Source organism: Gekko japonicus, unplaced genomic scaffold, assembly GCF_001447785.1.
Source record: "Gekko japonicus isolate JY-2015 unplaced genomic scaffold, Gekko_japonicus_V1.1 scaffold596, whole genome shotgun sequence".
Lineage (NCBI taxonomy): Eukaryota > Metazoa > Chordata > Lepidosauria > Squamata > Gekkonidae > Gekko > Gekko japonicus.
Genome location: NW_015174859.1, coordinates 518,033 through 539,811, shown reverse-complemented (window position 1 = coordinate 539,811; position 21,779 = coordinate 518,033). Strand labels below are relative to the sequence as shown.

At 52.3% G+C, this 21,779-nt stretch overlaps 1 protein-coding gene across 1 annotated transcript in view; it reads right to left on the bottom strand.

Moving 5' to 3' along the window:
* Positions 1–21,779, bottom strand: part of CPAMD8 (C3 and PZP-like, alpha-2-macroglobulin domain containing 8) — a 67,445-nt gene that overhangs the window by 8,050 nt on the left and 37,616 nt on the right. The window contains exons 22-37 of the mRNA XM_015424645.1: positions 19,678–19,820; positions 19,435–19,486; positions 17,328–17,626; positions 16,364–16,589; positions 15,276–15,452; positions 13,994–14,075; positions 10,887–11,043; positions 9,603–9,677; positions 8,218–8,383; positions 3,918–4,004; positions 3,418–3,554; positions 2,434–2,589; positions 2,283–2,345; positions 1,931–2,169; positions 511–598; positions 154–228 (exon numbers count right to left, since the gene is read on the bottom strand). Coding sequence (XP_015280131.1) covers positions 154–228; positions 511–598; positions 1,931–2,169; positions 2,283–2,345; positions 2,434–2,589; positions 3,418–3,554; positions 3,918–4,004; positions 8,218–8,383; positions 9,603–9,677; positions 10,887–11,043; positions 13,994–14,075; positions 15,276–15,452; positions 16,364–16,589; positions 17,328–17,626; positions 19,435–19,486; positions 19,678–19,820 — 2,222 coding nt within the window. The remainder of the gene's footprint in view (positions 1–153; positions 229–510; positions 599–1,930; positions 2,170–2,282; positions 2,346–2,433; positions 2,590–3,417; positions 3,555–3,917; positions 4,005–8,217; positions 8,384–9,602; positions 9,678–10,886; positions 11,044–13,993; positions 14,076–15,275; positions 15,453–16,363; positions 16,590–17,327; positions 17,627–19,434; positions 19,487–19,677; positions 19,821–21,779) is intronic.

The following is a 21,779-nucleotide window of genomic DNA, read 5'->3' as shown; positions in this document are numbered from 1 at the left end:
GAGGCGCTATGGCCAGTCCTCACGCAGGCAACATTTTAAATCCTCTCTGCTCGGCCAGGGGGTGTCAAGAACTTAGCCTCCACTTTAAGAATGCTGCTTGGTGGGACGGGGGACCTCCTGCACACGACACAGAGATGCTGCCAAGTGACCTACCTCGTCAAAATAGAACAGGACCTTCCTGCCGTCCACCTCATACCTCTTCAGGCCAATCTGTTTGTTCATGAGCAACTGGGAAGGAAAGAAAAGGACTCACTCCAACGTCCCACAGAGGCAAGCAAGGACAGCGGGGCACGGGGAAGACAGACAAGAGTGTCCAGATCCTTCTCCGTCCATGTGGAGGCCGGGGCCTGCCAGCACAGGGCTGTCACCAGGGAGCAGAGAGGCGGTGGGGAAAGGACTGCTTGGCTCGAGGGCCAGAGAGCAGTCCACACTCTCCGCCCCGTCTATGGCCAGGACTGGCCCCAGAGCGGCCTGCCTGGCCCCAGGGTGAGCACAGGAGGGAGGCCTTACCTGGTCCAGGCTCTCAATGTCTGCCTGGAAGCCCGACAGCAGTGGCACCTCTAGGACAGCCATGTTGGAAGAGCCAGAGTGCAGCCATCTTCCCAGGACAGGGAGGGGAGCCGTGGGGGGGAGAGAGAGAGAGAGAGAATGAGCACAGGGCCAGAAACCCAAGCGCTGTGTGTGTGTGTGCATGCACATGAGAAATGGCTGAACAACAGCTGGTACAGAATCCCGTTTGCCACAGGGAGCTGCAGATGAGCCCCGTCCCCCCCAGTCAAAGGAGCCAGGCCTTGCCCACGGAAGGCAAGTTGTGCCTCTAAGGAAAAGCCCGGGGGGGGGGGGGGGGGGAGAGGCTTTTCCCCCGGAGCAGCCATGCTTGGTTTTCTAGATGCCCCCCCCCCCCTGCACACAAGGCAGCTTCCAACAGCAAATCAAAATTGTCTGCCACGAGCAGCAGCACATGAAAAGGCCACGGCTGAGCTCAGCAACCCACTGCTAAGAGCACCATCCTTTGCAGAGTTCTTTCCGTCTAAACCCATTGACCTCAATGGACTCTGACCGGAGTAACTCCGCATCAGACTGCACTGTAAAAAAACCCAACCAGTTAAAACGCCTTATTCTTCAAAACGACATTAAGAGGACGACGGCCGCACAAACAGCAGCAGCGAGGGAAACACAGCGGCACAAAAGACAGCCCCACGAGCCCCAAAGCCAGCCAGCCGACAGCCCACCCCAGCACTCCCTCACCTCCCCCAGTTGGGGGGAGGACCCTCTGTGGGGCCAGGAGCCAGCAGGGAGCCTCCATGCCAGTCAGGCACCGGGAGAAAGGCTCTGCGCGACTGGGCCAAGCGCTCGCTCTGCTGCTTGTACTTCTCAGTCCCCTGCCTTGCCCTGAATTCCTCAGGCATCCTCTCTTCTTGCTGTGGGAGTCTTGTGCATTTGCTTTGTGGTTGTTCAGTCGCACAGTCGAGTCCGACTCTTCACGACCCCATGGACCAGCTCCCGCCAGGCCTTCCGGTCTTCCGCCGTCCTCCGAAGTTTGCTCAACTTCATGTTCGTTGCATCTGTGATACTGTCTAACCATCTCATCCTTTGCCGTCCCCGTCTTCTTTGACCTTCAATCTTTCCCAGCATCAGGGTCTTCTCCAGAGAGTGCTCCCTTCTCATTTGGTGGCCAAAGTATTTGAGCTTCAGTTTCATTATCTGGCCTTCCAGGGAACAGTCAGGGTTGATTTTTTTTAGGATTGACTGATTTGATCTTCTTGCAGTCCAAGGGACTTGCTTAGACTCTTTTAAAAGCCACAATGGTTTTACTGTTTTTACTTAGCTTATTACAACTGTGCGTGCGCGTGCGTGTATTTTCCAGGCTTCACTGTTTGTCAGCCACCTCAACCTGGGGGGGGTGGGGGGGGGAGAGCACGAGGCCCACCTCACACAGGCCTCCACGGCCACTTTGTACTCCCGGTGGTCCGGGTCCGAAGCAGGGTCGTCGTCATCCCCCGACACCATCTCCCAGTGGGAGGCTTCCGAGCGATTCTTGTCTGGGGAGACGGGCTTCGGGGGGTGTGGGGCTCGCTTGCGGCGCTTCGGCTTCGGTTCCTGCAGGTTCACCAGAAGCTGGAAAGCTGGATTGGCCACGGGGTCAGGGACATTGTACGAGACATCGATCTGCAGGCGAAGGGAAGCATTGGCGTTCCTTTTCCAAGGAAAAATGCCAGTGGAAGAGAGGGAAAAGGACAACCCCCCCACGGCCTTCTGCAGCCCCCCGACAGAACTCTCACCTGCAGGAGGCAGCAGCCTTCTCCCTTGGCACTGACAAACAGCCCTGTAGGAATGGAAGGGATCTGTGGAGAAAGGGAAACGGGGAGCCACAGTCAAGTTCACCTCCCCGGTCATTCAGAGGAACCTGCCCATGCGGAGGGGCCCTCTTACCACTGTGGTCTGCAGGAGCTTCTTGTTGGCTTTGTTCAGCTCAAAGGTCTCTTGGTAGTCCAGGTTGGTGGAGGCCAAGGAAACGGTCAGGTTGACTCCTCCAGTGTAGGACAGGATGGCATATTCAGCCAGAGCCTGGAGGGCCACACACGTGTCCTGCAGTTCCGGGAAACAGAAGGTGGTGGTCATGGAGGGTCACACAGCTGCACGCCGACTGGCAGGGAGTTTCCATCTTCCTGTCCCCTCTTCCTGTTGAGGGCCAGAGCAATGGAGATAGGAACACCCAGGGGAAAGGATTCCCTGTAACAGCAAACCTGGAGTTGAAGACCTTCCTGTTGAGGGCCAGAGCAATGGAGATGGGAACACCCAGCTGAAATGCTGCTCCAAAGCTGGATCATTGCCAACACCCTTTGCTTATCATTCCCTGTAACAGCAACCCTGGAGTTGAATAGGGTGGTGGTCATGGAGGGTCACACAGCTGCACGCCGACTGGCAGGGAGTTTCCATCTTCCTGTCCCCTCTTCCTGTTGAGGGCCAGAGCAATGGAGATAGGAACACCCAGGGGAAAGGATTCCCTGTAACAGCAAACCTGGAGTTGAAGACCACAGATGTTTTGCCAATGGGGCGCCTTCCCCTTCTGACATCACTCCCGGTGATGTCAGGGGGTGTGGCATATGCTAATGAGCTATTATGCTAATAGCCTGTTGGGTATGCTAATGAGCTCCTGCAGCTCTTTTTCTATGAAATGACCCCTGGAGAGAAGCATTCTCTCTCCGGAACAACCCTGTCCTGTGGAGCCACCATGTTGTTCTCACCAACCTTGATCATTTTTCATTTTTCAAAACGTTCCATTTAATTTATCACTTGAAAAAAAAAGAGGGCAGGAAGGTTGGCACACATTTCAAGTATAAAGCAATAAAAAGGGTTTTTTTTTAAGTCTGGGAATATTCTTTTATTTGTTTACTACATTTGCTGTAGCCTCACCTGGGTGGAAGAGAAGCCGCCCAGAGCATTCCTTTGCTGAGAAAGCCACTTGACCACGGGCAGCGCCAGCGCCACATCACCCAGCACAGTGTAGGTCAGCAGGGCGTAGGCCGTCATCTCCACTTCGGCAGACACCACTGGAGGTGGAAGGAAGGCAAGCAGAGGGGGCCGTTTGGGACACGCTGCCGCCTCTCACTGGCCACCCTAATGTCTTCCTTCTTTCCTCCTATGGGTGAGGCCAGTTTTCAGGCATTTAATCCCAAGATGAGGGGAAGGATCCAGAGATCCTGGGGACTGAACCTGGAACCTTCGGCACGGAAAGCAGGCGCCCTGCCACTGAGCTGTGGACTCCCCAAGTCCCGTTCTGTACCCAGCTGTTCTGGATGGGCCCCTGCGTGCCAATGCTTGCCTGGAAAGGACAAGGGGGGAGACAGCCCTCTTCTGCCTGCTGCCCGAGATGCTGTCGACAGGAGCAACAGGGCGTTGTGGAGGAGGCGTACCTGACTGAAAGAGCCCGTCACTAAATCCCATGAAGGTGTCCTCATTGGCCGCCAGAGTCCCTGTTAAGCTCCAATGTGTAAAGCCATCTGGAAGAGGAAAGGAAGGCAGAGGAGGCAAAGAGGAGAGGCCGGAAGGCCACCTGGGAGGGAGCGGCACGCCAGGCCTGCCAGCTGCCTCTGACCCCAGACTCAGCGCAAAGGCACGAGGTCCAGCGGCAGCTCCGTCTCCACACCCCCTCCTGCCACCAGCCATCAACTCCCCCCCCCTCTCTCACACACACAGGAGGCCAAAAGCAGGAAACCCACACATGACAACAAACCCCTCCAGGTAGCCAGTAGGGAGAGGCAGTAGGGAGAAGCTGGGGGGAGTTCTTTCCCCATCCCAACCTACTGCAGAAAAAGAGTATATACCCTGGGCCCAATACACTGCCATTAATCTTTCAACAGCCTCCAGTCTGGGCCCCCACGTAGTTCAGGGACTTCCTGGGGAGGCTGCCTCCAGAGTGAACACTTGAGTACATAAAGCTGCCTTACAGGCAATCAGACCTTTGGTCCATCACGACAGATTCAGGTGTGTAGCAATGCTCCCTCTAAGCTGTGGAGTCTTGTGAGCAAAAATTCTACTTTGTGAGCGACTGGCATTAACGTTGTGAGCAAGTGATTTGGCTACTACATAGATTAGTTTGCTCTGGAGCCCTCCTTCCTGAGCTGAGACAAAAATGTGTGAGCCGGGGGCTGAAAAACTGTGACCTACTAACTCAGCTTAGAGGGAACACTGGCTGGGTAGCCATGTTGGGCTGAAGCAAGAGAACAAAGTTTGAGTCTAGTGGCACCTTGAAGACCAGCAAAGTTTAATTCTAGGTATAAACTTTCGTAGGCATCAAGGTAAGTATTGTCTACTCAAGCTTGCAGCGGCTCCCCCTGGATTTTGGGGTTTTAAGCCTCCTTCTTGACTAAGAAAGGGAGGGTAGGAGGGACGAAAAGACTGTAGTGGGGGGAAAGCCCCCCTTCCCATTATCTGCTAGTCAGACAGGACCAAATTTTTTTTTGGGGGGGGGAGAACCACAGCAGGAAAACCCCTCCCACTGAGGCTATCAGAAGCCCAAGACCCAGCCCCCCCTCACCCGAGCCAGTGGAGAATGGGTCTCTTCTCAGGAGTGAATGGCCTGTTCTCCACATCTTGCCTTTTATCAGGGATGCAGAGAGACATCTTTTGCCTGGCTTTTTTTTGCAGCACTCTGTCACGACATGAAGGTGAGGAGCAGTACGCGTAAGATGTGCATAAAGGAAGCATGCCCTCACACAACATGGGTATGCCAGATGTCACGTGTCCGAGGATTCTTAGGGAACTCAGATGTGAAATGCCTGGCCTTCTAACAAACACATGTAACTTGTCACTAAAGTCAGTCTCCGTGCTGGAGGACTGGAAAATATAAAATGTCATCCCCATTTTTAAAAAGAGGTCTATAGGGGACCCAGGGTATTAGAGGCTAGTTAGACTAACGTCTGTTCCACATAAATTAGTAGAATGTTATTAAACGAGAGAATGATTAAGCACGTCAAAAAGAAAAGCCTGCCAAGGGAAAATCAGCCCAGCTTCCGCAAAGGGAAGTCCCGCCCAACCTCGTGGAGCTCTTTGAACCTGTTAACAAGCGGGTGGATAAGGGTGATCTGGTAGACTTTATATACTTGGACTTTCAAAAGACTCTTGACATGATTCCCTCAGCAAAGACTCCTCTTGAGTAAGTTTAGCAGTCATGGGATAAGAGGAGAGTAGGAATAAACTGACATTTCTCTCAGTGGAGAGATGTGAGCAGTAGGGTCCCACAGGATTGGTATTGGGACCACTGTTTCCTCATAAATTGTTAGGAATTTGGAACAAAAAACTGACACTGAAGGAGATCTTAAGGTTGTAGTGGACAGATCAATGAAAATCATCAATGAAAATGTCAACCCAGTGTTGAAAGGAGGGGTGTTGAAAGACCTGAATCAGATTGAGGTGATGAGAGAGGATGTTCTACGACTGATAGACAATTTAAAAACTGATGAATCACCAGGCCTAGATGGCATACATCCAAGAGTTCTGAAAGAACTCAAATGTGAACTTGTGGATCTCCTGACAAAAATATGTAATATTTCATTAAAATCTGCCTCCGTTCCTGAGGACTGGAAGGTAACTAATGTCACTCGCATCTTTAAAAAGGGTTCTAGAGGAGATCCGGGAAATTACAGGCCAGTCAGTCTGACGTCGATACCGGGTAAGTTGGTGGAAACTGTTATTAGGGAAAGAATTGTAGGCACACTGATGAACAAAACCTTTGTTTTGTGTGTGGGTTCTGTCAGGGAAGATCTTGTCTCACTAACCTGTTAGTGTTCTTTGAGGGGGTGAACAAACATGTGGACAAGGGGGACCCAACAGATGTTGTTTACCTTGACTTCCAGAAAACTTCTGATAAAGTTCCTCATCAAAGGCTCCTAAGTAAGCTCAATAGTCATGGGATAAAAGGACAAGTCCTCTTGTGGAACAAAAATTGGCTAATTAATAGGAAAATTGAGAGTTATAAATGGGCCATTTTCTCAGTGGAGGGTGGTAAGCAGTGGGGTACCACAGGGATCAGTACTGGGTCTGATGCTTTTTATCTTGTTCATTAATGATTTGGTGTTGGGAGTAAGCAGTGAAGTGGCTAAATTTGTACATGACATGAAGTTGTTCAGGGTGGTGAAAAGCAGGGAGGATTGTGAGGCACTCCAAAGGGATCTGTCGAGGATGGGCGAGTGGGCATCAACATGGCAAATGGGGTTCAATGTGGCCAAGTGCAAGGTGATGCACACTGGAGCCAAAAATCCTAACTATAAATGCACGTTGATGGGGTCCGAACTGGTAGAGATTGACCAAGAGAGAGATCTTGGAGTCGTAGTGGATAACTCACTGAAAATGTCAAGACAGCGTGTGACTGCAATAAAAAAGGCCAACGCTATGCTGGGGATTATTAGGAAGGAAACTGAAAACAGATCAGCCAGTATCATAATGCCCCTGTAAAAATCAATGGTGCGACCTCATTTGGAATCCCGTGTACAGTTCTGGTCACCACACCTCAAAAAAGATATAGCATTGGAAAAAGTGCAGAAAAGGGCAACTAGAATGATCAAAGGGTTGGAACACTTTCCCTATAAAGAAAGGCTAAAGCGCTTGGGGCTCTTTAGCTTGGAGAAACGACAGATGAGGAGTGACATGATTGAGGTTTATAAGATTACTCCATGAAATTGCTGAGCAGTTGGGTTAGAACGGATAAAAGGAAGTACTTCTTCGCCCAAAGAGTGATTAACACATGGAATTCACTGCCACAGGAGGTGGCGGCGGCTACAAGCATGGACGGCTTCAAGAGGGAATTAGATAAGCATATGGAGCAGAGGTCCATCAGTGGCTATTAGCCACAGGGTATAGATAGGAACTCTCAGTCTGGGGCAAGTGATGCACTGTATTCTTGGTGCTGGGGGGGGCAACAGTGGGAGGGCTCCTAGTGTCCTCCCCCCACCCACTGCTGGACCTCCTGATGGCACCTGGTATTTTTGGCTACTGTGTGACAGAGGGTTGGACTAGATGGGCCATTAGCCTGATCCAACATTGGCTTCTCTTATGTTCTTAAAAGTGGCTCCAGGGGGTTTGGCAAGCAGCTATTCCTCCAAGGGTGCCCAAGGCATTAATCTGTTCCTGTAGTGGCCAGGTGCTGGGCAGCGGGAGACACAGACAGAGGAAAAAGGCCTCAGAACTTGGAAGGGAAGCTGGAAGTCCTGTCCCTCCCAGAGGGCAATTCCTTGAAAAAGGGCACGTGGTGGCATCGGCTACCCTAGAGAGAAAGCAAAACCCCTCCAGGAGTTGGGGACCCCTAGAAGGGCAGGGCAGAAACTGGGCCTGCAGGCCAGAGCACAAGGAGGATGGGATTCTGCCCCCCCCTCCACAAGCTTTGCAGGCTCCCACTTCGTGCTCCCTAATTCTGTGACCCTCGTTCTGCTGCGCTGTCTATTGGTCGCCTCGTGCCGTCTGCGTCTGGGACTCCGCCTCGAGTCCCAGAGAGAGAGGCAGGATATAAAGTCGATAAAAATAAAGTATTTAAAATAGATATCTGAATAACAAGCCTCGTCATGGGTGGAGAGGCCGTAGGAGAGACGAAGAAAAGAGGACTGCTCCGTCAACTGGGGGTCACCCGGCGGCCCCTCCCCCTCCAGCATTTATGCAAACTGAAACATCTGGAAAGGCTGCCCAGGGGTAGGGATGGGGTTTTTTTGCTTTTGTTTTTACCTTGTGTGATGGCCAGGCTGTTCACCTTACGCAGCGCCACCCCTGCCAAGGGGCTGCGCAGTAGCGTGAGGGCATAGGCCATCAGCACCGTGGTGTATGGGTCGTCCACTGAGTACATGTTGGACTCCAAGAAGAGCTTTGCTTTGGCCACAGACACCTTCTCTTCCTAAACCAGAGGGAGGAGAGAGCCTGGTCAGAACTCGTGGGATGGGATCAGAGCAGGTAGAGAAAGAGGTCCTTTTCTCCCTTTCTCACAATACAAAGAACTCGTGGGGACTCCACGAAACTGCTGAGCGGTCGGGTTAGAACGGATGAAAGGAAGTACTTCTTCACCCAAAGAGTGATTAACACACGGAATTCATTGCCGCAGGAGGTGGTGGCGGCTACAAGCATGGACGGCTTCAAGAGGGAATTAGATAAGCGTATGGAGCAGAGGTCCATCAGTGGCTGTTAGCCACAAGGTATAGATAGGGGCTCTGGGGCAAGGGATGCTCTGTCTTCTTGGTGCTTGGGGGGGTCAACAGTGGGAGGGCTTCTAATGTCCTGGCCCCACTGCTGGACCTCCTGATGGCACTGGTATTTCTGGCCACTGTGTGACACAGAGTGTTGGACCGGATGGGCCTTTGGCCTGATCCAACATTGGCGTCTCTTGTGTTCTTATGTTCTTAACTTCAGCGGCAGGTTAGAAAGCCCGGCACCCAGAGGAGGGACAGCACAGCCGTGCATGGCCAAGGCAGAGCTGACGAGTGGTCACACAGCCAAGGAAGGAGAAAAGGGGTCACAAGGGCCGTGTGAGAACTGCCACCTACTTTCCCAGGAACCTCAGCGTCCTGGGATGTCGCTCAGGTCATCTACGGGAACATTTTCACGAAACACAGAGCCGTTCAGACTCCACTGAAGCACCCCCCCCAGCCTGTTTGCTCCTAGCCAAAGGCGGTCACAGAGACAGTGAACCCCATGGAAATGGAGCAGCAGCACTGGGAACTCCCCGCTGAGGGAGAAGAGCTGGCTTTGGTGGCTTCCAGCACCGTCCAGAAAGTCAGGCTTTGCACCAGGAGCAGCAAAGCAGTATCCTGGACAGAGCCACTCCCCATTGGTCAAGAAAGGCTGGATTTGGGGGCTGAAGGGCACAAAGCAGGATTTCAACAGCAGTGGCACCGCCCCACCAGGGGCACTGGCCCAACAAAATCCCAGGTGCCCACCGTGCCCTGCACACCCACTCTCACAAGCAACCTGCTCCTCTTGAGTAGAGACTGTGGGATCAGAGCTCTCTGGTGGAGCCAGAAAGAGCCTCCTCCTTCCCCACAAAAAAAACCCATGGCAGAAGGCCGAGAGTGGGCTGTTGGCCACAGCAAAGGCCCCCCCCCCCAAGACATCCCCTTTACCTCAGAGGTCACCCCCGTCTCTAGAAGTGCCGCCACCACATACGCCGTCAGCGAGACCTTCCCGTGGATCCCTCCCTGGCGGGGAACACACGTGGAGCCATGAGACCTGCACTTGCGTGCCGCTTCCCAAACCAGCACTGCCGCCGGAAGGGAAATCCCGCCAGACCCCAGAGCCAAGCCCCTTCCCCCCCACAGCAGGGCAACCAAGGCCCCTCCACACCCAAACATGAAGGCGGCCTGATATAAACATGGCACTGGCCACCCCCCCCCCCCACAAAAACCCCCCCCCCCCAGACCCCCCCCCCCCCCAAAAAAACAGCCCTTCACCTGTGACTGCCTGGCACTCACCCAGCAACTCCTTCAAGCGACCCCCCCCTCAAGACCCATGCGGGTCACGACGAAGCACACGGAGCCACTCGGCAGGGGCCTGAACGTAGCCTTGCCAGCCTCCAGGTGTGGCCTGGAGTTCTCCCAGAGCTCCAATGGCTCTCTAGACCACAGAGGTCAGTTCCCCTGGAGGGAATGGCGATTCCAGAGGGTGCCCCATGGAATCCCAACCCCACTAAGCCCTCTTCCCGTCCCCAAATCCTGTCCTCCTCAGGTTCTCTCCCCCCCCCCCCCGAGTTTCCACAGGGTTTTTGCCCGGCCAGCATCCCATTTGGGGTACAAGGCAGACCACGGAAGATGTTCCGGGCAGAAAGAGCCCTGCCAGAGTGACCGGGCCGGCCCGCGGCTTCCCCCCTGATCACAGCTGCAGATTTCTTGTTGTTCCCATGCCTTTTCCTGGGATCACATATTCCTAAGTCACGTGAACGTCCTTGCTTCCATCCTGGCAAGCCGTGGCTGGAGGAGGGTCAGACCGGCCCTGGCAGGGCTCTGTTTCTGGGCTCTTTTTGTAGCAGGTACTCATTTGCATATTAAGTGACACACCCCTAATGTAGCCAATCCTCCGAGAGCTTACAGTAGCCCCTGTGAGAAGAGCTCTGTAAGCTCTTGGAGGGTTGGCTACATTAGGGGTGTGTGGCCTAATATGCAAAGGAGTTCCTGCTACAAAAAGAGCATAGACTCCAGCCATCATCCCATTGGTCATTTGTGCCATTATCCCCCCCACTTCCCCCCCCCCCCCCCCCCCCCCTGAGCAAAATGGCTGCTGCCAGCCAGCCCTGGAAAGTGCACGGCCCCTGGCGGCTCTCAGGTGGGCCCCCATCTGCCCCACAGCCCACAGCGAGTGGCTGCTTTGGAGGGAAGGAGCCTTTCTCTGGGTGCTGCCCCCCCCCCCCATACCTGGATGTCCTTGTTCAAAATCCTGCCCACCGCTGGGAAGGAGCCCTCCTCCTTCTGGTGCTGAATGATCCAGTCCTTGGCCACCAGCAGCTCCTTGGGGTCGATGAAGATGAATCCCCGGGACTGAGCAAAGGACTTGAGCACAAAGGCCGTCAGCCTGGAAGCGACACAGAGAGCCGGCGGGCAAGAGGTCAGCCCGGAGCGGAGCACTGGCGGTTTCCCAAGGACCCACGGCTGGGCCTGCGAGCACCAGCCCAGCCGTGGAGCGGCCTTGGGGTGGCTTCACAACCCCAGACTGCAAAAAAGCTTATAGCTCACAGAAGTGGCTGAAAATAAGCTCACACCCTTCAAAAGCGTTGACTTTCCATTTTAGGGGGGGCGGGGCGGGGGCTGTGCCAGGGGCATTGCTATGCTAGGCCCTTAAAAGAACTGGGGCCCAGTGACATCATAGGGAGGAGCCAGTGACGTCACTATCTATGGAGGCGGAGCCATGAGGGATTTAGAGAGAAGCGCCTCAGAAATTTAAAGGAGGTTGACACCCACCCCCCCAGCAATTCCCCTGGGCTGGGCTGGGCTAAACTCAGGAAAAGGTGGAAACTGGCCAGTGGTTATAGTGGTATCTCAGCAGTCTCCTGCTGTGTCCTGTTTTTGAAATTCACTTTTAGAATTGTAACTTTAAGATCTGCAAATATACATGCCATGTGCATAGGACAAACAAAGGGTCACAAATTTGACAGTAAGAAAGGCAGCACAGAAAAGCACAGAAGTTTTCCTGGACATTCATTTACAGGAGTCTTGTTTCTGCCTTATTCATAAGGGTGACTTTGTACTGAAATTTACTAAATTGTGGCATCAAAGATGCCTTCGTTTGGTAAATGCATGGCTGGAGACTCTGAGCCAGGGCAGAATTCAAAGCAGTTGTTATGCACTCAATTTCTAAGCTTGGTAAGTGCATGGCTGAAATCTCTGAGCCAGAATACCAAACAGTTGCTGTGCACTCAATTTCTGAGCAATGTACAGAGTTCAGAGTAGCAGCAATCTTCTTCAAACTCATATCCTACAAGTGAGTACAAGTCCCAGAGCACTGAGCCTATTCCCAGGTGCTGTCATTCCACTTTGCAACCTGTCATTCCAGTCCCACAGCACTGAGCCTATTCCCAGGGGCTGACCTGTCATTTCAGTCCCACAGCACAGATTCTATTGCTAGGGATCATTATTCCACTCTGGGGACTGCCATTCCAGTTACCAGAGCACAGATTCTCTTCCTAGGGACTGTAATTCCACCCTGAGGGCTGTCAGTCTAGTCCCAGAGCACAGACTTTATTCCTAGGGATTGTCTTTCCATTCTGGGAGCTGTCATTCCAGTCCCAGAGTAGCCTATCTGGGCCCAAAGACCTTAATGGAAAAACCATTCCACATTTTCTTTGCAACTTTTTTTGTGCTGCAATGTATTTCAGTGGAGCCCATGCAAGTCAATTGGCATTCCTGGCTCCCATGATCTCCAATGGGCCTTCAAGTCTCTTCAATTGTTTCCAATGGGCAATCCTGTCATTCCTCTTAGTACACCCTAGTTGGTTGCCCCTTTGAAACTGTACCATACCATTTTAAGTAACAGCAAAATGAAGAACGTGAACATGTACAGAGTGCACATTCCTTGCCAATGTTCTCTCTGGGCAAAAGGAAATTTTAAAAGGTGTCTGATCTACATGTCCCCCCGCCCCAATCTTGTTCATGCAGATGGGCTTAGACCTCAGACCAGAGGTCTGACTCTCCTGATGGATCCAGCCACAAGAGACATTTTCTTCCTGTGGCAAGGAGTGTTATCAAATCTTTCCCCCCACTGAGATAAAGGCAGAGCTCTGTCTACCTAAAGACAAGCATTTGACGCCTCCCTGCTGGGAGAAAGGGAGGGGGAGAAGGAGGATGTTTAACCATCCCATTGTCTATCCTGCTAACTCAATTAGCATTTGTAAGAAAGTGAGCCTGGAAGGAAAAAATGAGCCCAAAGGAAACTTTTAAACTTGATATTGCCAGGCACTGGTTGACCAGGAGAGGTTCAGTCTCCCCTGGAAAAATTCCAGGGAGGTCCGAGCCCCCCCCCCCCAAAGTAGTTTACACCTATGACACCATTTGCATCCAGTTGCACAATTCACTTTTTGGAATGAACAGTTTAGGGCTCCATTTGTGGCATTTTTCAGGGGAGAGGAGAACTGGAGACTAGACAAGGTGTTAAAACGGTACCCAATCCGTGATCAAAAGAAAGGCTGACTGGGACCCTCCCCGCCATTTGATGCCTACACCTAGAATGGCCCATATGTTCCCACAGTTTCCAGTTTCAGTCCTGGAAGAACTTGCTTTTAAAGACAGCTGGAGAGTTTCATTATTCCACTGTAGCACCTGGGATTTCATATTAGAAATCCCATCTTCTACATCCATCTTCTACAGTCATGCAAACTGTCAGAATCTTGGAGAGTGGGGTGAGCTCCAGCCTCGCTCCCTACTGCCTTCAGTCCATTAAGGCCAGAGAATGATGTTGACAAGCTCGAGCGTGTCCAGAAGAGGGCAACCAGGATGGTGAGAGGGTTGGAATCCAAGTCTTATGAGGAAAGGCTGAAAGAGTTGGGTATGTTTAGCCTGGGAAAGAGAAGGCTTAGAGGGGACATGATTGCAGTCTTCAAGTATTTGAAGGGCTGTCATGTAGAAGATGGAGCGGATCTATTCTCCCTTGCTCCGGATTGCCAGACTAGGTCTAATGGGTGGAAGTTACAAGGGAGTCGTTACCGGCTAAATATCAGGAGAAACTTCCTAACTGTAAGAGTGGTTGAGCAGTGGAACAGTCTGCCTCGGGAGGTGGTGGATGCTCCTTCGCTGGATGTTTTCAAGCGTTGGCTGGACGACCATCTTTCAGGTATGTTGTAGGTATGTAGGGCTATCTTTCAGCTATGCTCTTGCAGAGTGCAGGGGGTTGGACTAGATGATCTGCAAGGTCCCTTCCAACTCTAACATTCTATGACTCCCACTACATCTGCCTCTATGGCATAACGGAGCTACTACCCCTAAGAGGCACTGGAAAGGCAGTACTCCTCCCTTGTTCCATGGCAACTTACCACATGCTCCCTGAAGAATCCCGTTCCCCAAAAGCACTGTAGGAGCCATCTTGCCTCTTGTAGGTCAGTTGGCGCTGGTATCCTAGATGGCACGAATCAGGACAGGAGAACAGGAGAACAATTTTTATGCGCTACTAGATTGTTTTTGTTATAGATTCTCTTAGGGCAACTTTGATAACCCTCCCCTTGACTATAGAATTCACCCCAGTAATTCAGTCATTGGGCCACAGAAGCCCCCTCTGCCAATCTGTAGCTGGCGGACAGGAAAAGCCTCCACCCCCACCCCCAAGTAGAGAGCACTCAAGCACTTTGTTATGCAAATAGACTCCTGCAACAACAGGAGTTGCCATCTCACACCTTGCTGAAATGTCACACTTCAAGGGACAGAGTCAGGGGACAGCCAGATGGCTAGATACTCTTCTCTTCCCCTTGAGGCTGGAAAGCGATGGGGGCGGGGGACTCCCCAACGGGAAGCTACAAATTCCCAGGACATGGGAAGAAGCTCTCTTCCATCTTGCTCTTCTGCTTGGATATGCACAAGCCGGAAAGGACTCAATTTTTCCCTGAGGCAAAGGTCCACACGGAGAAGTACCAACTCTGGGAACTAAGGTAACGTTGAACCTCAAACATCTGAAAGCTTCAAGTAAAACTAATCTGTCCTATTTAAACATCATTAAGGATAAGTACTGACTGTAGGGTCAGAAGACTGCATGTTCTCACATTTCCTTTATTTCCTTGATTGGCCTGAAGGTTGAAAAGACCACGTGTGCACATTTTAAAATTTTTGTTTATGAAAATTCCCTCTTATGCTCTAATGCTCTAAGCCTGATCTCTGGAAACACACCAAACCTATTCGGTCTTGCTATCAAAAATGAGATGGGGGGGGGGAGGGCAGTGAGTGAGCTTGCCATCCAAAAAGCACGATAGCCTGAAATCACAGAAATGCAATTGATCATTTCCATGCTCGCTTCTAGAAGCGGAGCAGGAGATGCGGCAACTAAACGGAGCCTTTAAACCAGAATGCAGCTGTAGAATGCCGGATGTGCAACTCCATCCATTTCAGATTTACTAGCTGTGGTTACCTCCCAGTTCGGTCTTGGTCCCCACAACATGGGAAGTAGGGGTGGCCTCGCCAAGTGGAGACTTAGAACAGCCACAGGGTTTTCCACCCTCCCAGGGACCAGACGGAGCAGGGGCCCGCATGTCAGCTCCTTTACAGCCACTTTGGATTTTGATCCCTGTTGGCCTCGTCTGCCCCCTTTTCCAGACACACAGAATATACCTTGAATCAGGTAGTCTGTGGCTTCATTTTCCACCTCTGGGCTGAGCTGCTTGGTCTTCTGCAGATACTTGAGGACAAAAACATTTGGTGCAAAGTGGATCATGTTCTGCTCCCCACAGCCGAAAGGAAGCTGCAGGAGATTGTCCAGGTTGTTCAAGGTGGGGCCCATCACATCCCCTGGCAACAAGAAAGACGTCCAGCATCAGCCTAGACAACCTCTGCTCTAGGATGACTGCAGTCTGCTTCCACAAACATGGGCAGGCAGAAGGCCGAGCATGGCCCATTAGTGTTCACTGGCCAGGTTCCAGGTTACTCGCAAAGCACACTGGACTTGGTCTGATTCTGCAAAGGGGTGCTTATGCACTTCCACAAGAATGCATGCTCAGGACCATGGAAAACAGACCAATTAGGCTTAGCTTTAGAGTGGGAGAAGAAAAAAATTCCGGGAGGAATTGAGGCTTTTCAATTAGTCATAACAGTCAGATGAAGCCTCCATGTTCAGAGCCAGTATACCACTGCATACCAGCCACTGGGAATGAGCCCTGCTTTGCCCTGCATTGGGACATCTGGCTAGTCACACTGGGACATAAGCAAGATGCAGAACTAAATCATTCTCAACTCCACCAGATCCACCAGGGATTCTCCATGTGGTGTAAAGGTAAAGGGTTCCCTTGCTCGAAAGCCGGTCGAATCCGACTCTAGGGTTGCGGTGCTCATCTCCATTTCAAAGTCGAAGAGCCAGCACTGTCCGAAGACGTTTCCGTGGTCATGTGGCCAGCATGACTAAACACCAAGGCGCACGGAATGCTGTTACCTTCCCACTGAAGTGGTACCTGTTTATCTACTTGCAATTTCTTGCTTTCGAACTGCTAGGTTGGCAGGAGCTTGGGGCCAGAGACGGGAGCTCACTCCGTCTTGCGGCACACTTGGGTCTCGAACAGCTGAACTACCGACCTTTCACAGCCTGCAGTTCAGCATCTTAACCACTTGAGCCACCGCAGCTCCCCTTCCATGTGGTGTAGGCCCACCTAAAATCCTGTCCTAAGGGCCCACCCCTCTGTGGACCCTGTTGCCCCAGCCCCCAGTACCAATCACAGAGGCAGTGGCTTTCTCCGATCCTGGGATCACATTGTGTGGGACATCCAACGTAAAGACTTCGTTGTGGTTCTCATCAGCCTCTTCCTTCCTCCAGATTTTGTACTCGCCGACGGAGCCCCAGCCCGTGGAGAAGCCGACGTACTTCACCTCAGGTGGGTGCAGGGCAGCCCACGACACGATGACTGACTCATTGAGGACTGAGGGCCCATGGCCAACCTGCAGAGAAAGAAGCCCCATTCTCCAAATAAAAGTCAGAAATGTGTATTGTGATGAATTGACAGAGAGGCGGTGTCCAGAGGTTCAGAGCTGGAGACTTGGTAAATATTCTCAGGGAGGAACAAGAAGGCCCCCCCCCCCAACACTTGGTCCTCTCTGGGCCATTCTTCGAAACACAGCCAGGGCTATTTTTGGGCAGGAACGCACAGGAACGGAGTTCCGGCTGGCTCCCAAGTTGGCCACGTCCAGCAGGAACTCATTAGCATAACAGGCCACACCCAACAGCAGAAACTCATTAGGATTGGCGACATTAGGGGTGTGTGGCCTAACATGCAAAGGAGTTCCTGCTACAAAAAAAGGCCCTGGGTTTTGACAACAAACAAGGTAAACAGAATAAGAAGCAAAAGGTGGGTGTGGCTGGATGACCACACTTCTGGTAACATGTGGGTGCGGCCTAATGTGCTAATGAGCTGTGCTGTCAGGGGTGTGGCCCAATATGCTAATGAGTTCCTGCTGTTGGGTGTGGCCTATTATGCTAATGAGTTCCTGCTGGGCTTTTTCTACAAAAAGAGCCCTGAGCACAGCCCTTCAAAAATACAACTGATAATATTTTTCTGTTTAAAAAAACACACCTGCTTGGGATTGTATTCAAGCATAGGGGCACTAGCTAATTGGTTGATTCCCAAACACAGGATAGCTTCCACCTGGATGAGCCTCCCACCTGGATGAGCCTCCCACCTGGATGAGCCCATTGGCCCAGCTGATCCAAAAGGTCCGGAACTCATCCCACGAGAGGAGCCCAGGTGTCTCTGTGCTGGCCACCGGCTCGCCCATTTTGCTGGCGGAAATCCACGTCCTGGTGTTCTGATGCCCTCCGAGGACAACTTCTATCATTGCTGTCATGTCGTGGGGGGTGGAGGACAAGGCGATGTGGGCGTTGTTGTGCGCCTTCACAGCGACACTGAAGTGTGTCATACGGGAAGGTTTCTGCATGTACTGGTACTCATACTTATTAGGAGTAGAAATATGAATTTTCTCTAGTCGGAAACAAAACAAAACGTGCAAGCCATTAGGGGCCAGCCTCGCCCAAAGTTATACTTTCGTGGTCTTTCCTGTAACAGCCCCCGAACCCAAGGCCCTCTAGTATGCATGCTCAGATCTTAATAGCATCCTATACTCAGCAGAGGAGACACCTCCCCCCCACACACACATACAAGAGCCCCACACTACATTTATTTGTGAAGAAGAGACTGGATTTATACCCCGCCCTTCACTACCCAAGGGAGTCTAAGAGTGGCTTACAAACTTTCCCCTCTCCTCCCCACAACAGACACCCTGTGAGGTAGGTGGGGCTGAGAGAGCTCTGACAGAAACTGCTCTTTTTCAAGGACAGCTGTGCCAGCACTACAGCTTTCCCAAGGTCATCCAGCAGGTGCAAGTGGAGGAGTGGGGAATCAAACCCGGCTCTCCCAGATTAGAGTCCGCGCACTTAACCACTACACCAAACTGGCCTCCAATTTGTGGAGACTGGAAACCAATAATGAGGCACACCTTTGAGACCAGGGAAGCTGAAAAATGTACGGCTCCCAGTCAATCCTAGTCTAAGCATCCCACCCCACCCCCAGTGATCCACAAGTTCTAAACACCACCACCCCGCCAGTGCAAAAACCAGTCTTAAAGTTCTGTTTGATGCCAGTTTTTGACTGCTCTAGAGGAAAGCACATTCTAAACAGTGGGTCAGGCAACAAGGCTAGGATGAATATGATCACTCTCCTCACACCCCACGGCCAGGGCCTTTTTGTGCCGCTCAGCCACCACTATTCCACAGATAGCGGCAAGCAGAATCACAGCAGGGCTCCACACAGCCACCCAAGGCACACCTGAAGTGTACAACTCTTGTCCTTTTCCAGGCTCTGCTCACTATAGCACTAGCAAAGGTTTCCCTCGCTCGAAAGCCAATCAGATCTGACTCTAGGGATGCGGTGCTCATCTCCATTTCCAATCTGAAGAGCCAGCGCTGTCTGAAGATGTTTCCGTGGTCATGTGGCTGGCATGACTAGATGCCGAGGAATGCTGTTATCTTCCCACCAAAGGGGTACCTGTTCATCTACTTGCAATTTCTTGCTTTCGAACTGCTAGGTTGGCAGGAGCTGGGGCCAGAGACGGGAGCTCGCTCCGTCACGCGCCACTTGGGTCTCGAACGGCTGAACTACAGACCTTCCAGTCTGCAGTTCAGTGTCTTAACCCTCTACTATAGCACTACATTCCCCACAAAAATGCAGGGTGGCTAAGATCCTACTGCTACTCGGAAGTAAGTCCTATTCAGCACAGGTCTTGCTTCTCGGGTTGACACTTTGCTTCTCCCCTCTCTGCCGTCAGACGGCTGCTTCTGCTTCTCAGCTTAATTATTTCCTGTTCGCCTAAAGCATTTCTGAGTGCAAAACTTCAACGGGCGGTTGCACTGGGAAAGCCTCGGGAACACTTTGGGCCGTTCCCCTTTGGGTCGCTGGTGCAGTTCCATTTCTAATCTGCGTTAGCTTTCCCCCCCTCACTTAAAGACAGTCTGGTGGGCCGATCTGGCAAACAAGAGCCAGCACAGTTAAGAAGCTGAGCTGCATCAGCAACCCAGTGGGGGGAAAGCCAATCCACACTGGGCAGAACGGAGCTGCAATGGTATTTTAAGGCCCACAACGGGGCAGGGACAGATAAAAACATGGGGTGGGGGGTGGGACAGCCAATAGACGAGACAACAAAAGACAATGCAGAAAGTAGGCCTCATGGCTGGGGGGATTCTCTTTGAAGAGCGAGTGATAGGAGGCCTGCTCCCACTTGAGGGCTCTCTTACCATTAGGGCAGAAGAAGACGCTGTAGGTGTACTCCCTGGTCAGCCCCTCTGGCTGTGGAAAGACAGAAAGCCACACACACGTGAAGAAAGACTGAAGCAGCAGCTACGTCAGACACCACGGGGGGCAGGGGTGGGGAGAACACTCCATGCCACTGCAGCATCTGGCCCTTTGAGGGAGCCGGGCACCCCGCAAGCCGGCTAAAACTGGTGGGGAGATGCGTCCACCACAAGGAGAGGGCTTACCTCCACAAGGATGCTCCTCCGGACGTAGTCAACCCCAACAGGGGCCTGCCTGTCCAGGTAGAAATCTTCCGCCTGCTTCCCACTCCTTGTAAACGGCAGCCCATCCTGGCAGCAGGTGCTTCCGCCATAAGCAAAGGCCTTGGCTAGGCAGGAGACCAAAGGAAGAGGCGGCCTGCTTTAATGGTTCTCAAGACATGTGCTTATGTTATTAATCCGGCAGCCCTGATGAGGGCAGGGGGGGAAAGTACAGATTTTGAAAATAAATACATACACATAATAAATCAGATGGACCTCTGAAGCTCTCCCTGAGCACTGCGCTCGCATGCCCTCCAAGGAGGCCTGGGACCCCTGGGGGAACACGCTGTGGTCTTTATTTCCCCGGCACAGGGTCTGCCCTCTTGTTTTCCTTGGGCTCCACAAGCGTGGTGTTTAAGGTCCAGCCTGACAGCTGATGTGCCTCAGTTCCCCCAGCGCAAGACAACTGGCCGCCCTGAGCTCCTGCACGCAGCCAGTGTGGTGTAGTGGTTAAGTGCGCGGACTCTAATCCGGGAGAACCGGGTTTGATTCCCCACTCCTCCACTTGCACCTGGCTGGATGACCTTGGGCAAGCCATAGTTCTGATAAGAGCTGTTCTTGAAAAAGAGCAGTTTCTGTCAAGAACTCTCTCAGCCCCACCCACTTCACAGGGTGTCTGTTGTGGGGAGGGGAAGGGAAAGGAGTTTGTAAGCCACTCTGAGACTCCCTTGGGTAGTGAAGGGCAGGGTATAAATCCAGTCTCTTCTTCTTTTACCTCACAGGGTGTCTGTTGTGGGGAGGGGAAGGGAAAGGAGTTTGTAAGCCACTCTGAGACTCCCTTGGGTAGTGAAGGGCAGGGTATAAATCCAGTCTCTTCTTCTACCTCACAGGGTGTCTGTTGTGGGGAGGGGAAGGGAAAGGAGTTTGTAAGCCACTCTGAGACTCCCTTGGGTAGTGAAGGATGGGGTATAAATCGAATCTCCTTTTCTTCTTCCTTCACACTGCAGCACCTCTGAAGAAAACTCCAATCTCTTTGCCTGGACTTAAGCGTTTCGCTTGGAGCCGTCTTCTTTTATGGAAGTTATTAACAACCGTTTGCACCATTTGCTTTTCATTTATCTAATTATTTATTTGCACCCTGCCTTTCTCCCCAACAGGGACCCGAAAGCGACTCACACCATTCTCCTCTCCTTCCACTTTATCCTCACAACAACCCTGCTACGTGGGCTTGGCTGAGAGCGTGCGGCCAGCCGGCCTGCTTCCATAGCAGGAGTGGGGATTTAAAGCCGGATCTCCCAGATCTTAGGCCCACATTCTTAACCACTGTACCACACTGGCTCTTTGTATTTTGAATGCAATCTTTTTAAAACAAGATTTTAAAACTCTGCTGTGGCACAGCGCCTCCGACTCCGTGGCTCATCCAGGTAGCCCCTCTGGGCAATAAAAGAAGCCCACCAGGAGAATTAAAGAGGATAGTGGGGGGCAGGGAACCCAGGCCCGGGCCTGCAGCTACAGTGGGGCCTCTCGGGGCCTGGTCCCCTGACTCACTACCAAGGCCCCCTGGCTTCCCATCCAGCCCCTGGCCCCCCCAACTTCCAATTTTTTATTTTATTTGTAGTGCTCCCTTGGGGGTGGGGTGTGCGGGTGCCCCCTGACTTCTTTAAAGCCCCCCCCCCAGAATTAAAAAATCCTGGCTATGGGCCTGCCCGGGCCTCTTTCAAATTGAGCCCCCCAGGTAGAAGGGGCCAGTGTTCCCTCTAAGCCAGCTCACAGTTTTTTAGCCTCCGGCTCACACATTGTTCGTCTTCGCTCAGGAAGGAGGGCTCCAGTGCAAACGAACTGATGCAGCTGCCAAATTCCTCGCTCACAACTTTGATGCCAGTAAGCTCACCAAGTGGAACGTTTGCTCACAGGGCTCCGCAGCTTAGAGGGAACATTGGAAGGGGCTAGTGGGGGTGAGGGAGACAAGAAAGATGGGGCTCCTCGGCCCCCTTCCAGAGCAGCCTCTGAACCACCGTCGCTCACGGGCAGGCACGGTGGGAGCGGCTTCCTTCTTGCTCCCCGGAGGCATCAAGTCTCTCTTACGG